General features: G+C 49.6%; 1 protein-coding gene across 13 annotated transcripts in view; it reads left to right on the top strand.

The window, feature by feature from the left end:
- The window catches only part of gramd1bb (GRAM domain containing 1Bb), a 115,147-nt gene that overhangs the window by 57,530 nt on the left and 41,258 nt on the right, over positions 1 to 16,359 (top strand). For 12 of the 13 annotated variants that reach the window (XM_018748719.2, XM_018748722.2, XM_018748708.2 and 9 more), the window contains one exon: positions 881 to 907. Coding sequence is in view for 7 of the 13 variants with exons in the window: in XM_018748722.2 (XP_018604238.1) it covers positions 881 to 907 (27 nt within the window). In the remaining 6 variants the exon portion in view is untranslated. Of the gene's footprint in view, positions 1 to 880; positions 908 to 4,444; positions 5,444 to 7,691; positions 7,736 to 16,359 lie in introns of those variants that run through there. The other variant, XM_029255270.1, reaches the window with a different exon arrangement.

Raw genomic sequence — 16,359 nt, 5'->3', positions numbered from 1 at the left:
AGTTTGCTTGGCAAACTCTTTAAGGGCTTAACTATTTTTATGCCTTGAAAAGGTAGCTTTCTCTAGGCAATACTTATGAAAGAATGCTAGGGATGTGTAAGCCACACCCCCAAGTCATTGTGCTCCACCCACTTCTGATCTGCATAGTCCAACTGTCTGTTACTGATATAATGAGCATTGCTTACAATCCCAGTCAATACTCTTACGTCAGGTGCCCTTGAGTGCCTGGCAGAGACATCTTGGCTTTCTTAATAATAATAATAATAATAATAATAATAATGTGTGTGAGTTGTCCCTGTGTGTTTCCCACTGTCCAGCATGGAGGGGTCAGTGTCATGGTCTGGGGCTGCTTTGCTGATCTCACAGTCTGATCTCGACCAAGACCATGGTGATCTCGACCAGAGTGGCTGTCATGGTGTTTTTCAGATGGAGTTTCCTCTGGGATTACAGCTGGCTGGGCAGGCCTTCGTTCTTAAGTAAAATACAGCAAACACACCTCAAAATGGTGCAAGAATTATCCTGAGAAGAAAAGGATGAGTGAAACTAAAGCGACCTGGCATGAAATTCACAGAATTATGAGGGGGAAGAAAACTATTTTGCAGCAAGCATACTCAAACCTTTGACTGGTTCTGTTTGTCATTTATATAAATGTCTAAGAATAAAGATGACAGCTTTCTACTACATTGGGTTGTGAGTTTTCCATTCCATGTCATATTCAAGGATGTTGTTTGTATCTTGGTTCAATAAAATGTCTTCTAAAGGTCCCTGTCTTCCTGTGGTTGCCCAGGGGGATTTTTTTTTTTTTTTTTGGTATATGCAATGACATATAAAGTTGCCTAATCAGCACCAGCTAATGCGTTTCTATTCCATTCCTTTGCAGATCTGAAAGCGGAGTGGACAAGTTCAGGTAAGTGCTTTCGTTCCTTTCCCCACTGCTCCAAGCACTCCATGCAAGCAGAGCAATGACTGATCTCATGTGGTTTGGGGTGGTGTGGAGGGGAGAGCACTGCCACTGTGGTTGTGTACCAGCTGCATGTGACCTGACCAGCCTTTTGTCCGCACCAAGGTGCCTGGGTGCGCAAAACGTTTGTAAAGTCGTTCCATGAATGCAGTCAAAAGCCACGGAATGCCATTGTTTCCTTTCACCGGGCTTATGGCCATCGATCACAATACCCTACACAAGCACTGCTTTGTTTGGAGAAAGCGTGTTGGACCTCACATCTCCTTGCCAGCATTCCGTGTGCACGGCCAACTGGACACCAGGCCTTTTTGGCGGTTTCCCATTTCAGGCCTGCAAGGGAACAGACGTGCAGATAGTGTCTAGCGATTCTCATTGGTCAGTCCTTGGTGCAAAAGGTGAGTGGTTTTTGATGTCTTTAGTCTTTGAAACTCAGAGAAACCAGTGCTCTTGATTAATGTGGTGGCACATTGTTTTTAGAGTTTGCGTTACCCTTGATTTTTCTGTTGACAAGACGACGCCCACCTGAAAAACACCTCTACATGCTTCTTCAGCCCAAACAGATGAAAAGCATGGTTCCACAGGAGATCTAATAATCGTCTTGGTCACCTGAGAGAGTTAGAGTTGGGGGGGTTTGACCTTCAACTCCAGCTGCCTGGACCACCACTTTGAGATGGTTTTTGAGTCCTTAAGAATAGAGGGCTGGGTGTGTTTTACTCTGTCTGCATTGGGTGGTAGAACAGTAATGTTGCAAGAATACAGAGCTATTCAGGAGCCACAGGGCATTTTTCCTGAAAAATCACGATTTCAATGCTTCACTTCTTCTTAATAGGTTCTATTGGCATTCCTGTTTCATGACATTTTGCTGCTGAATCGATCCTTGTCATTGTATAGCTTCTTTCTGTTAGAACGAAGGTTGCTCTGTGCAGATGGTAACCGTTTGACAAGTCGACTTTAATGCATTATAAAAATACTGCGTTTTCAAATTTATGTATGTTTTACACCTATTCATTATCAGCAACCAGTGGTCCAGAGCCTATCCCAGGAACACTGGGACTGAAGGAGGGAACACTCTGGACAGGGCACACGCACTTTCACTCACTCTCTCTCTCACACACACACACACTGCGGGCAATTTTCAGAGTCACCAGTTCACCTCAAACACATCTTTGGACTGTGGGAGGAAACAGGAGAGCCCGGAGGAACCCAGTTTGATCTTGGGATGAACATGCAAACTCCATGCAGACCGAATGGGGATCAAACACACGCATAAACTCACGGCCCAGGAGCACAAGCACTTCACCACTGTCCTGCCCAACTACATAACATTTATGTTTAAAATTTCCGTAGACATGAGGAAAATTCTGAAAGAGTAACTAACTCGGAGAGCTTAGAGCTGCAGCTGTGCACACAAAGGGTCCGGGTTCAAATCCCATTTCCACTACAGTACCCTGAGCAAGGTACTAACAGCAAATTAATACAGTAAAGATGAACTGGTTCTCTAGTTGCGGGAATCACAGTAAGTACCTTAATATTGTAATTCGCTGCAGAGAATAACCCCCCCCCCCCCCCAAATGAATCAATAATACAGATGCTCCTCGACTTACGATTTTTCGACTTTACGATGGTGAGCTGGCGATGGACATTCACTAGAAAACGTTCATAGGTGTTATTTCTTGTTTCATCCCCGCCTGTAATTTTACCAGCTTCGTGGCACAGATGTGGTACTGTATTTTACTTGCTGCACTTCAGTGTGTGGTGAGTTGCGGCGTCGGTCACCAACATCAAGGCCGCTTCCTGGGGACCGAGCACAGGGTTGCAAAGGTGGAGGGAAGGCATCCATACGCCACTCTTAATGGCGTATGCTGGACATGGGAGAGAGAGCGAGCTGGAGGTGCAGCGAGGCCAGGAGAGGTTAGATACCCTTCACCTGTTCCGTGAAACTGCTGCCGCCGTGAGTCATCCAGTGTGGGAAGGCAAGCACAAGGGGCGTTGTCCCATCGTCTCGCAAGTGAATCATAACGGTGGGAATCGGAGGCCCCGCACCCCCGCTGATGAGTGCCACCGTGGTTTCGCCGTGTTTTCAGAGGGCCCCACGCAGTACAAGTCAGAACCGCAGATCTACAGCCACGCTCTATGAAAGCATGTTTTGTGTTTATTCGTTTAGCTGGTGCTGCTCTCCAAATCAGCCTACAGAAGTAAAGCTTCTTACACTTATTTACCCATTTGTACAACACCTGGGTCTTTTCTACTGGAGAGATTTAGATTAGGTACCTTTTTCAAGGGAAGTACAGCACTAGAGAGGGTTTGAACCTGCAACCTATGCACCCAAAGACAGCAGCTGTTGCCACTGTGCTTCCTGCAGTGTACAATACATGGTATGTATGCAGTGAGACATATTACAATTAGGGTTAGGGAGCCACCTGGCCTCTCTGCCTCTTCATCCACGCAGCCTGTCCAGTGCTTGAACAGTGTATACAGATGCATGTTTTAAAATACACACAGCACTGTATACCCTATTTTTTTCACTTATATGTATTCTAACTGCTGAAATGACATATTACAGTAGCTGTAGCTTATTACCTGGTTTTGCTCTGGTGTTCTATAAATGTGGCCTTGATGAGAAAATAACTGCTGGAATTTAAATTGAGCTTTTCAGTTATGTGATTGTTCTGGTCTCGTGGTGGAGGTTTTTTTTTTTTTTTTTTTTTTTTCTCCCCCCCTTCTCTCCCAAAGACTGATTGATTACTGCCATTGTACAGTGTGTCACTTTCGTACCGTGTTACTAGAGCCTTCTCAGGGTCGCTGATCCACTTCCCATGGGTTGCCCTTCCTTGCCTGATGTGGCTTCAGCATCCTGGTCTCCGTGCCATCAATCCGTCACTGTAGCCTCTGTGCTCAGCAGAAACTAATCCCCCACGCCCCTCATGCTGTGGAGTTTTTACTCATCAATAATGAAGGACTTGACAAAATGCCCAGTTTAGGGTTACCTGCACACCGATTATGGGTGGAGGGGCCGATTAAGAATATAAGTGGACTGAAACGGGCTTAACCACTTCCTCTCCGTATAGGAGCGGTGGTGTCTTTCTGCTCTGCGTGTCCCGTGGCTCACGTGTGTTCACCTTAACATGACAGCATCTGTGAGACAGACTTTGCAAAACGTTTCTGAAATTGCTCCTGATTGAAAACATGATGAAAATGATTATGATGTCCACCACGTTGTGCCCGTGTGAGAGGTGGGGCTGCTCTCTCTGTGTGTGTGTGTGTGTGTGTGTGTGTGTGTGTGTGTGTGTGTGTGTGTCTCCATAGAAGTGTTGATTAGTCCAAATGGGAAGTCTCTGAAAGGTTTCGTACTCGATCAGCAGAAACAGCAGATGGAGGAAGCAGGTACCAAGATGCAGTGAAAGAAGGGGGGGGAACAGAGCGAAAAAGAAGGCGAAAGGACCAGAAGTCTAATCTCATCCTCAGCTCTCTGACCGCTGGCAGCTCTCCGGAGGACATCAAGAACTGGCATCTGCCGCAAAGTTGTCGCCCTCACCCCATCACCCCGGTCATCGACCATCGTCTTCCTTCCTTTAAACTGCTAAGCCCTGGAGAGGCCGCGGAGGTGAAGGTGAACCACCAACGCGGGAAGGACTTGGAGCCATCCAGCAGGGGACCGAGAGCCCCCTCTCCACTGGCCGAGGTCCACGTTCTGATTGTTATAATGCAGGCACCAGATGCTAGGGTCATACTAAGCATCTGTTTCATACCCAGGCTGAAGCCCCACCAACTCTTTTTGTAGGCATCTGGGGATCAAACCACGGGTGGTGTCCAGCGCCTCACGTTGCTGTTAAACCTCCCAGTGGGACTTGTGGTCTGACCTTCTGGCTGGGGCAGAAGAAGTTTGAGATTTATGCAGAAAATGCAGTTCATGTGCTGTGGCTCGAGAGACGGGGTCACGCAGGGAGTCTTTCCTAGCTGCCGCTGCTCTGGTGAAGACCCACTGCACCGTGGACGTCATCAGTGCTCCACCTCTCCGGGGTGGGACTGCGCAGTCAGCCTGGGTGCGGCTACCTTTGGCTGATCAGCACTCAGCAGCATCTGTAGCAGTGGCTGCAGAGGGAGTACAAGAACCGGGATCGAGCTTTGGTGCGGAGCCAAGGCGCCGGGCTAGAGGACCAGGACTACAGAACGTGCGACCACGGACCATCGCGAAGGATTTCTCTCTCTGCTGATATTGGCTCGTCGCCTGCAGCTCGGGAGTTGGGACAAAAAGAAGTTGGTTAAAGTCCCAGATCCACCACACACATCCTCACGCTGGGGCGGAATAGTGACAGCATCCCCTGCCAGAGGGGGCGACCTAGTGAGCTGGCGGGGAGATCGACCGTCATTCAGGAAGACGGGCACAGAACTGTCAGGCTGCCGCTGAGCTCTGCGCTCTGGACATGACCATTGACAGGAGGACACAATGGTCTCTCGCTGTTCGCAATGCACCAACACAAGGTCAGGTGTCCCTTCTGTCTGTCTTTCCCTTTGCCTGTCTGCTCCCCCCTTCACCCCGCTGTACAGTGTGACATGTGCATCCCTATGTGCTTCCTCCGGCAAAGCAGCGGCATTGTAATGTGCTGTAGTGACACACAGGGGGCATGCTGTTCTTTAGTTATACTTCATAAAGCACTGCTTTCGGAAACATAAAAAAAAAAAAAAAAGAGTACGACTGAAACTGAACTCCTTCTCTTTACCTCAGTGTGGTCATTAAAAATCCATCTCTGAACATTAATGCTTTATGCAGAGTGGCTCAAATGAACTCCGTCTACATGGGGCTATCTAAATGTGTTTTTGACACTCGAACCCGCTTCACTCCTGTTCACCGTACGCTACCTGAAATTTAGTTACATGCTAAGGTGAAGAGACGTGCGGGACGCAAGATGAAGATATCAAGCTGAAAGAGAAGAAAAAACAGTCCGGTTATTGTGCGGTTCTGCTGCCCGCACTTGGGTTCGAGAGCTTGCATGGTATTCGCGCACCGCAGACCGAGCATGCTCTGTAGCCTCCGTGATAATTAGTTCACTTGGAGTACATTCATCTACCCTGAGACAGTTTATGTAACTTCAGATGATAGATACCCAGAAATACAATTTTACCTTTGCATAACTTTTCTCCTTGCTTTATATTGCCTCGCCCCTCATTATTTAACAAGTTAGTCATCTTTTCTGTTGAGGCGAATACCTGAGCGGATGCTCGCTCAAGTTTAATACAGTTGGGGAACGTAGCGAAAGACAGCGGATCGACGGTTTGTGGGCTTCTTCAGGGTTCTGGCCACTTGGAGTAGCTTTTCTAGATCCCATTTTATTGAATCCAAATCGCTGACGTGCCCCCGAATCAGAAATGCGCATGGAATCGTTTTAATTTTTTCTTCTTGCATAAACAGTGTTGCGTGTCCTTTATCAATGTAACCCAAAGATGCTTGATGAGGTGGGTTGTTGAACCTTGCCCATCGTGAACACTCCACCCACCCTACAGCATTACTCCCACCTGCCACATGGTCATGTGACGAGAGGCGAGCGCTTTGCCGCCAGATTGTGCTGCACAATTTTGCACCGTTTGTCTCAATAGTACATGTGTATTGTTTCGGATTGCTCGGGTTCGGTCTCAGTACATTCTGTAAATCCAAGATTCCATCTACACGCTCTCTGGTTATTATGGCTAAGATCAGTGATTAAAGCAGCCTGGAAAACACATTCTAAGGCAAGATGGATATGACAGCCAGACAGGATGTGCCATGACTGGAGGTCATACTCTCAAACCCTTCTCCGTCCTCCGCGTCTTTGTATGTTGTACCTGGATTCGGCGGTCCTGTGGCACACTGCCCCTAGTGGTGCAGAGGCCTACGTGGAGGTGGTGTGTGTGTGTGTGTGTGTGTGTGTGTGTGTGTGTGTGTGTGTGTGTGTGTGTGTGTGTGAGAGATTTAACTGAAGACAACAAGCTTTACTGTGGACCCCTTGTCTGAAAAGCCAACCAAGATCTGCATCCAGCTGGATTCAGGGAAGAGCCTTAATGCTGCCTAGAAGAGCACACCACATTTGCCGTACGTGTTCTTGTGAGCAAGGGGAAGTCTTGAAGTCGACATCAAGAGACGAAAGCGATGAACAACATCCTCTGAAACGAGGATCAATTTGCCGAGGAGCGTTCCGAGAACAGCGGCCCCGCGGAGTGACTCATGGAAAGTGTGGGCGCATCCTGTTGAATCACTTGTCGGTGAAGTTGGGGGACCAGCCTGTGTGACTGCCCCCATGATTACCCCCCAGATGATCAGGCCTTGTGTTTTCCACAGCAGCTGAAGTAAGTCTGAATGCGACACTGTGTCATTAGCTGCAAGTCGCATGTTGCTGGAATTGGAGGTGTATAAATATATAGGACTTGTATGCGTCACAGTCGCTTAAAGAAAGAGCAGCTGTTTGTCAAAAACATACTTTGGAGCAACAGAAATTGCTTAGACTCAGATTTCTGTCTCTCTAACTGATGGTTTGCTTAATGATAGTTATTCTCGACTCTCCTTTGGACACTGACTAGCGGAAAGACTTGACTTTACAGGCCCTTTCCTGTCTTTTCCCTGCAGTCTCATTGGACTCAAGTCCCCACTCCTGTCTCCATCCTCCTCCTCCTCTTTGTCCACCTGTTCTGTGATTAGGTTGGGCTAGGAGTGTCTGGACAGCTTGACATGTTTCCAAACCCTCTTCTCCACTGATAGGCCAAGCAGAGGAAGTGGAAGAAACTGATATGGAGAACTCAAAGGTACGACTGGGGTCGACACGGTTTCGGTTTGGACCGAGAGACCGATCGGGGTGGTTGTGGTTCCAAATGTGAGAGTGATCGGGCTCGTGGCGGTTCAGGCTGGGAGAGCAAACCAGCTAGTTGTGGTTGAGACTTGCAGTAAACGGCTTGGTTGTGGTTTCGGTTGGGAGAGTTGCGCATTTGTTCCGAATCTTTTGGGTTCCGTTAAAGTTAAGAACATTGCTCAGGGGTCGAGCCCTTTCTGGACACGAACCAGCAGCCTTCAGGCTACAAATACCGGTCCTTAACCATCATACAACTGGAAGCCCGAGGCTACCCACAAAGCTTTTTCCAAGGTGATGTACTCATTCTGTCTGTGTGTAACCGTATGCAATACTCCAGTTGTGCACTTACACCTGTTTTACCATGAACTGACTCTCATGTAGGCCTGGTCGTGTTATATGTGAAAGTATAGGGTTTGGTGAAAAGAACCGTTTGCTCTGCACTTCTTTTCACCTTTTTATTTCAGCACTTTGTACACTGTTGTGCCTTCGATGAAAGGCCTGAAATAATGAGGTACACAAAAGTTGTGCGTATGCGTGCGTGCACGCGCCCACCGGGTGCCGTGGCTGGGAACCATTCTTCGCTCCCGCTCCGAAGTGCAGCCATGCGAAAGAATAACAGAGAAGCAAGGGTCCGGGCGCCGTCATTTTCCACAGCTAATTCGGTGCACACAAACTGTGATTATGCCTCGCCGCGCTTCTTTTTTTGGGGGGGGATGGAGGGTTAGCTCCATTAGTCTCCGCCTTTTTAATTGGAGGTTTCGCAGCAGGGAACACTTGGAAGATGCGGATTTACAGAGAGCGCGGAGCAGCGCGGTCGCCGTTGGACGTCCTCGTCTGTTCTTCCGTCTCGTTGACGGGACGCCTTGTCTAGTCCCTGGTGTCAGTGCGGTCAGGTGGGACGTGGCCACACCCGCTTGACATGGCACAACTTCGGCTAGATGGAGAGCGTGTGGCCGTTGGCTGTGTTCTGCGAAAGCCTACCCCAGATGTGAATGGAGGACTATTTACGTTTACTCATCTGACATCTTATTTTCCAGGACGGCTTGCAATGTTAGGTCTGCGCAATAAGCTGTTGACAATAATTTACACATTTACTGAGATTTATTTATTTATTTATTTTAACTGGAGCATTTACTCCATAATTAGTGTTGTCCTTCAACTGGAAAGCAATGTCTCGAACCGCCACCCAGCCGTTGCCCCGTAGGTGAGAATAAAGTAGCCTGATGTAGAAGCACAAAGACAAACTGGTTTGATCACTTTCGTTCAGGACATAAGAAGACCGGATGGCGCAGTATGTTGTATGTGTGTTGTAAGGGTAGCGTACCTTGAGCGTGGTTAATGCCAGAAAGCCATGTGCGAGAGTCTTCTGGGCTCACTTTAGCTGCGCTTCGTCTTTCAGTGGATTGTGTGCCATGGGCTGCCACAAGGGGGTGTCCAGAAATCCATCTTCGGTTTATGCACTGGACGGAGTGGCGAGGGCCGCGCCGCAAGTCCCCGGTGCTCGTGTTTCGCGGGTCTGGGAAACCGAGCCATTTCCGTGGGTCACGTTACCAGCGGCCGGCGACTCCGACGTCAGCGTTCTGCCGCGGACTGACGGCGTCGAAGCTCCCGTCAACACCGCATTCCCTGAGTCACCGTGTGCAGGAGTCGAACCTTATCCCCGGGCTGGGGGAGGGTGCCATCTCATCCTACATGTACTCTTGTGGGGAAAAAAGTTGTCACTGTTTGCTGGTTATGCATCTAAAATTTAGCAGCACAATAATTTTAAGTGTACTAAATATTTCAGTAATGGGGTAGCAGTGGTTACAGCATAGTGGTTCCAGCTGCTGCCCTCGGGCGGTTGCCGGTTCGAATCCCACACCTGCCGTAGTGTTCTTGAGCGAGGTACTTATCATGAATTAATACAGTAAAATGCCCAACTGTATAAATGGGTAAATCGTTGCAGGTAGGGGAAAAAGTATCAGTGATGTGAGAAAAGTTAAGGGAAATGTAAAAAAAAAAACGAATGAAGTTGTGAATACAGCCTTCGCCAAAGGTGCTTCCAAGTCACCGATAGCTGTGCTTGTGTGCGAAGTGTATGGGTGCACTAACATCAGAGATCAAATATATTTTATAAAAAGATACATATTAAATGCGGTGGTCTTAATTTTTTTTTCCAGTTTGCCTTGTTTGCATTTACATTTATTTATTTAGCAGACACCCCCACCCCAGCAAATACACACTTCTCAGGCTGCCATTAGCGCTGAGCTCAGCATCTCTGCTCAGCGCAGTGTAAACAATGAACCGGCAGCATGGTGACCGCACAAGTGTGCGTTTGCACCGCGACACCGCTGACGCGCGGGGGGAGAGTTCCACGTGCAGCCTTGGGGCGAGAGGCAGGCTTCTGATTTTGTAAGTGACGGGATCCCATGGTCTCCATGGCAACTGTGGCGGCAGCGGGTGGGAAGGAAGGCACGCTGCAACATCGTGTGATCTATCCCCATCAAGACGTAGGTCCTCTCTGCCAATGGAAATCCACGTAGGGCGTCGTCGTCAGTGTGTCTGTGTGTGTTTCTCTGCGTGCGTTCGTTCGTGCGCAGGCGCTCCAGGGGCGAAGCCGGCCCCCCTCTCACACATGACTGCCCACGGACAGTAAGGTCCTCACACAGCGCTCCCAGAGCCATCGAGGCAGCGCAAACTGTCCGGACGCACACGCCCCCCCCCTCGCCATCCGCGTTTGCTGTGCCAGGGACAGCAGAACTGGCCGGACATACACTCAGCACACGGACTTTTTGTGTCTGAGTACTTGTTTAATGCAGGGGTTCCTAACTTCTTCCCTGACCTTCTCTTTTCTGGTATCCAATAAAGCTAAAGACCCCCTCCTGGGAAAATGTCTATAAATAAATTCAGAGAAAATATGGAATGTCATTTATTGCACTAAAAACTGATTGCTTTCACGAACCCCCCGAAACCCAGCCGTTGACCCCAAAATAAACGCACCTGGTTCAATGTTGTTTTGCATGGCAGTGATTTTTTTTTTTTTTTTTTGTTGGTTCCAGTTGAAACACTGAATGTGAATATGGACTTGAGCAGTGATTTAATAGCCGAGATCCAGAATCCCTCGGAGGTGCTCTTAAAAACACAAGCTGGCTAAACGTAAGGTGTAGGCTCTGCTGTGGCATCCGGCCACAGTTCCTGCACCCGTTATGGGAGGAACACAGCTCTGTTTGGGAAATTTAATTTTAGAAGTTTAAAGGGCATTAGTGCAGGAGATGTAGAAAAGCACCACACACACTAGCTGAAACCGCTTGTCCCAAGTGGGGTCATAGCAAGCCGGAGCCTAACCCGGCAACACAGGGTACAAGGCTGGAGGGGGGTGGACGCACCCAGGACAGGACACCAGTCCATCACAAGGCACCCCAAACCAGACTCAAACCCCAGACCTACCAGAGAGCAGGAGCCAGCCAAACCTGCTGCGCCACCACCACACCCCCGAGAAAAGCACCAATAGACTTAATTTTGAGCTTGTTTCTTTTCATCCACAATTAATGTGTACTATAATAACATGGTGTTAGAAACCAGGCAATTCCTACCGGTTGTGGTCTTGTTTGCTGCCACACATCCAGCCTACTTGCGCTCATTCCCTGCTGAGATTTATTGCAGGAGAAATCAGCATTTGGTGGAAAGGAGAAATAGTCCTTTTTTTTTTTTTTTTTTTTTTTTTAACCCTCTGCTTTTACAGACCCCATGAAGACCAGACCACAGGTTCAGACTGCAAATATCATAAAAACATCGTACCGCCAAGCCCAGAAACAGCGATGAGATTTTTTCAGCAATCATACATGTGCATAAATAGGTCACAGTGAACGTGTAGGATGAGAAATGCAAGCAGCGTAGATGATGAGCATGGGACTTTTTTCCCCGTAAGAAGAGCACCATTACGGGCTGCTCATTTGTGAAACTTGACTTGAACCAAGGGTCTTTCCTCTTTGAGATTCGGTCTGGTATTGATTTTTGGGCTGCTCAGCCTTGTCCGTGTTCAGGGAGGTGCTGCAGACCAGCTTAATGAGACCTTTGAAGGGCATGTGCATTAATCCAGTTAGAGCGCATGTATCGATCGAGGGACGTCGGTGTCCATTCATGCTTTCGCCTTTCCGCACATCCCAGGCTGCTGGGAGATCACAGCGGCAGGGTTTGTCTCGTACATGCAATGTACGCGTGTCTTTTAATTAACGGCTTGATCGCTGTCAAAGTTTGCGAAATCTTTAGTCCCTGGAGGTTTAACTGATGTCCAGTTCCGGTAGCGCAAGGCGGTACTGTGGCACAGCAAGTAGCGCTGCTGTCTCTCAGCGCCTGGGTGATGTGGGAGGATGTGGGTTCAACCCCTGCTCAGTCTGTGTGGAGTTTGCATGTTCTCCCTGTGTCTTTGCGGGTTTCCTCTGGGTGCTCTGGTTTCCTCCCACAGTCCAAACACATGCTGTTCAGGTTCCCCCATAGTGTATGTGTGAGAGAGTGTGTGTGTTCCACCGATGTATGGATGAGTGACCCATTGTAAGTAGTGTACACAGCAGTGTAAGTCACCACGGTGAATAAGGTGTGTGGTCTAGTAACACTACATAGAGTTCATTGGAAGTCGCTTTGGAGAAAAGTGTCTGCTAAGTGAATAAATGTAAATCAGGCAGAAGAAGTCTCTGTTTCTTGGAGAAGGGGTTGGAATTTACAGGGTAGAAGATTAAGGTTTAAAGGCCAGACACTGTAGCCTCTGACCAGGCACTTGTTTCTTATTCTCTGTACCTCCAGTAAAAATGGGACTTTCATAGAAACCTCTGTTTCTGAAAGTCTCTGGTGAAAAGGATTGTCCAGCTGGGGCCAGGAGCACATGCAGAAAAAGGCAGCAGCGAGAACTGCCCATCCTGATCAGGAGGGATTAGCAGGCAACCGCGGTTGCCCTCGAAACCCACCCTGCGACCGTCCGCTGACGGTAAACACGACTGACAGCGGCTCGGTCACCTGATCCCCAGAGCCCGCCTCCCATTCGCCAACTTCGGTCAACTCTACATGCTACTAAAAATAGCGGCACTGTAAATCCAGGTCTGGATGCTGCGGCACTCCACGTGTCGTCCTCCCGCAAGACTGCAGGTTGCCCGGAGGGTCGCCCGTGAGCCGAGCGCAGAGAGCGAGCGCGCGGGTTCCACCTTTAGTTCAGAGGTTTCGAAGTATCGCACGTTTCGAGCACGACGGTAGCGGTCCGACATCACGACTCGAGACCTCGGCGTAGGAGCGGCAGCCGTCCTCTCGCGTTGATCTCGCGGTGTTTCGCTCCTCCAAGCGGCCTCTGTATCCTTGGCCTCATTTAATACATCGATGCGAATAAAACCGCAATCGAAAAGAAGTCGGTTCCGTGACGCCGTGGGGAAACGAGCCCATCGATCGAGGTGCCGTCCGCACGGGTGTTGCTTTGCTTTTGTTTCTGCTAGCCGTGAAGTTTCCTCGTTGAGATGACTGTTGGTTCATGAGCCCTACAGCAGATACATGCATTCTCTAACAGTCTGTGTGCATGTGCAGTTTTCATAGTTTTTTTTCCTCTGGGCCTTAAAACCCTGATGTCATGCATTTCGCTGCTATTTTTGCTGACGTCAGATATAGAACGAAGCTGCTTACTAAAGTAAATTTACACGTCTTAAGGACAACGGAGCTGATTATTGGCTCTGTTCCGTCTGCCCGTGTTTGCGGCGCATAGGGAGGCGCGCCTCTGCCGGGCCTCGCTGCCCGCTCCCGTTTTGCGGGAGCTGTCCGTTCAGCACCACCGTCCTACCGCGCGCTCACTGGAGGCCGCGGACCCAACCGGCCGAGTCCGTTACGCCCCGCTCCGCGGGGTTGCCCAAATGCGAGTTTCCGTAAATGAGGACTTTTTCGCGCATACGATTACTTGAAGCGGATATGTTACACGCGCAACCGCGAAGTAAATATTCACAAAGTTGTTTACAGATAATGGTAAAAAATTATTGCATGTTCTCTGTATATTTGTGTGGGTTTCCTCCCGTGCCCTGCTTTCTTCCCGCGGCCCAAAGGTGTGTTTCGGGTGGACTGGCGACCCTACTAAATTGCCTTTTGTGTGTGTGTGTGTGTGTCTGTGTCTGTGTGTGTGTCTGTGTGTGTGTGTGTGTGTGTGTGTGCGCGCGCACGCTCTATTGTGCGGACACTTTCCAGTGGTTTAGTATAGTACGTCTGGTTCTGTAAGTCACTTTGGAGAAAGGCATCACACACTTGGACGCCGTATACTTTGCGGGCGTTGTTATGGCCGTACCGAGGGCGACTACGAGCGGCCGTCCGCCAGCGTACACGTTTGTAACGTCGATTTTGAAATTCCGCGAACGAGATCCAGGAAGGGCTCAAGCGGGATACACACACACACACACATTTTCAGAACCGCTTGTCCCTTACGGGGTCACGGGGAACCGGAGCCTACCCGGCAACACAGGGCGTAAGGCCAGAGGGGAAAGGGGACACACCCAGGACGGGACGCCAGTCCGCCACAAGGCACCCCAAGCGGGACTTGAACCCCAGACCCACTGGACAGCAGGACTGCGGTCCAACCCACTGCGCCACCACACCCCCTCAAGCGGGATATAAAACTGGAAAAGAACAAAAGCGATGCAGGAAAGTTCCAGCCAGATGCTCGCTCCTCCCTTTGCTCCTTCAGGAGTAAGGTCCCACTGCGGACCTTGTCGGGGGGCCGCGACGTTAACGCTCTGATAACCTGCAGCTTGGCAGAAGATCAGTTTTGCGCGTGTGTGTGTGTGTGTGTGTGTGCGCGCGTGTGTGTGTGCGCGCGTGTGTGTGCGCGCGTGTGTGCGTGCAGGATGCAGACTAATGAAAGGGGAGCATTTGCACAGCTCAGGATGTTTCTGCTGCTGTGCTTATGTGAGATCGGTAATGCCCGTGGCATTGTTTTTCTCGGAAAACAAGCCATCTTTCATAAGCTTATATAAGGGCTTTAGCTGAAATCTGTGAAGCGCGTTCTAACCGTTGATTAGCCTTGGACTGTGGTGCGAGGCAGCTTAGCAGGACCTCGCTGCAAGGGGACAATGTCTGCCATACGGACCCTCATAAAGTGCCTTTTTTTTCTTTTTTTTCACAGCCGTCAATGAGGTGGCACTGGATTGAAAGGGCCTCTTTGTTGACGTGAAAGGGTTTCTGGGAAACGTAGTTCTGCTTTGAAGGACAGTCATTTGTTTTTTTTTTTTTTTCAATGAGGAGCGATCCTTACGGAGTGTGTTTGCGCCGTGTCTCTCCAGCAGGCGTGATGTCCCAGCTGCGTCCAGATGGTCACCGGTGACTCAGCAGCCTGCGCTAATGTTTCTGAGCGGAAGTTGTCACGGGGCCATGGGGCGCGATGGAGGTCCACCTCCCACACACACACACACACACACACACACACACACACACACACACACACACACACACGCAAAACTGATCTTCTGCCAAGCTGCAGGTTATCAGAGCGTTAACGTGATCTCGCTCGGCTCGCTCGCTCGCTTCTGCCAGAGACTGCTTTCCCATAATGAGGCGAGAACACGTGTTTTCACGCGCATAGAAAAACTTTGCGTTTAAATTACATTCATTTCACACTTTCCTCCAGAGTCACTTAGGTTTGTATATGAAACTACTTATAATTTTATTACCCATTTATACAGCAGTTTAATTGTTCCTGGAGCAATTCAGGGTAAATAAATACTCTTATCAAGGGGACTACAGCAGAACAGGGATTCGAACCTAGGTCTGTTGACTGTAAAGTCATGGCTCTAATCACTACCCCACCTGCATTTTTGATTTGTGTAGTAGGATTAGTAATTAGTAATATTAACTGACAGCATTTATGACCCTACATTTGTGGGGGTTTTTTTACAGTATCTGTCACACATTTAGCGCGATTATTTTCTGTGTTAGACAGTAATTGATCATTTAAAAAGTTTTGCAGTGTTTTCTGTAAAGAGACAAACAGGAAGGGGCCAGGATCATACGTCGCGACAAAACAGCAGCATGTTTCGAAGCCGTTCGAGGAGAACGTCACGCGTCGAGCAAAATCTGGCCGTCGGAGCCGCGAGCCGTCGGCGGCCGAAAGCCGGGCGCGGAGCCGTGCCGTCGAGGAGATGCGGCGGAGGGCCGGTGCCGTGGGGCTTGAGGGTGCAACAAAAGGATCGGGCGCGTTTCTGCCTCCCGCGTCCTCCCGGAGCTCGGTGGACCGTGCACTTTACACAGCCCGTCTGCTCAAACACCACCCCCGGGGTAGCTAAGCTGCTCGAGAGTTCAAGAGGACAGGTTACTGTTAGGCGGGGAAGTGTGTCAGTGTGAGATCTTATCATGAGCCCCTCCTCCGCTCGCACACGCATGCAAAGACCGCCAGGCACACGCTCTCCATCCTGCATTAAGGGATTAAGGGGCCCTCTGCTGACACCGATTACTGACTGAGCGCGATGTGAGCACCGCACGTCCAGAGCAAACGGACGCGGCGTCCAGGCCGGAGGCTCCTGAAGGAACGGCGATCCGAGGAGGCGTCCTTCACCGCGCGCCTGCTGCATCGAGTGGCTCCTCATCAAA

This window comes from Scleropages formosus, chromosome 10 (genome assembly GCF_900964775.1).
Source record: "Scleropages formosus chromosome 10, fSclFor1.1, whole genome shotgun sequence".
In the NCBI taxonomy this organism is placed as follows: domain Eukaryota; kingdom Metazoa; phylum Chordata; class Actinopteri; order Osteoglossiformes; family Osteoglossidae; genus Scleropages; species Scleropages formosus.
This window is presented reverse-complemented; position numbering and strand designations above follow the sequence as displayed.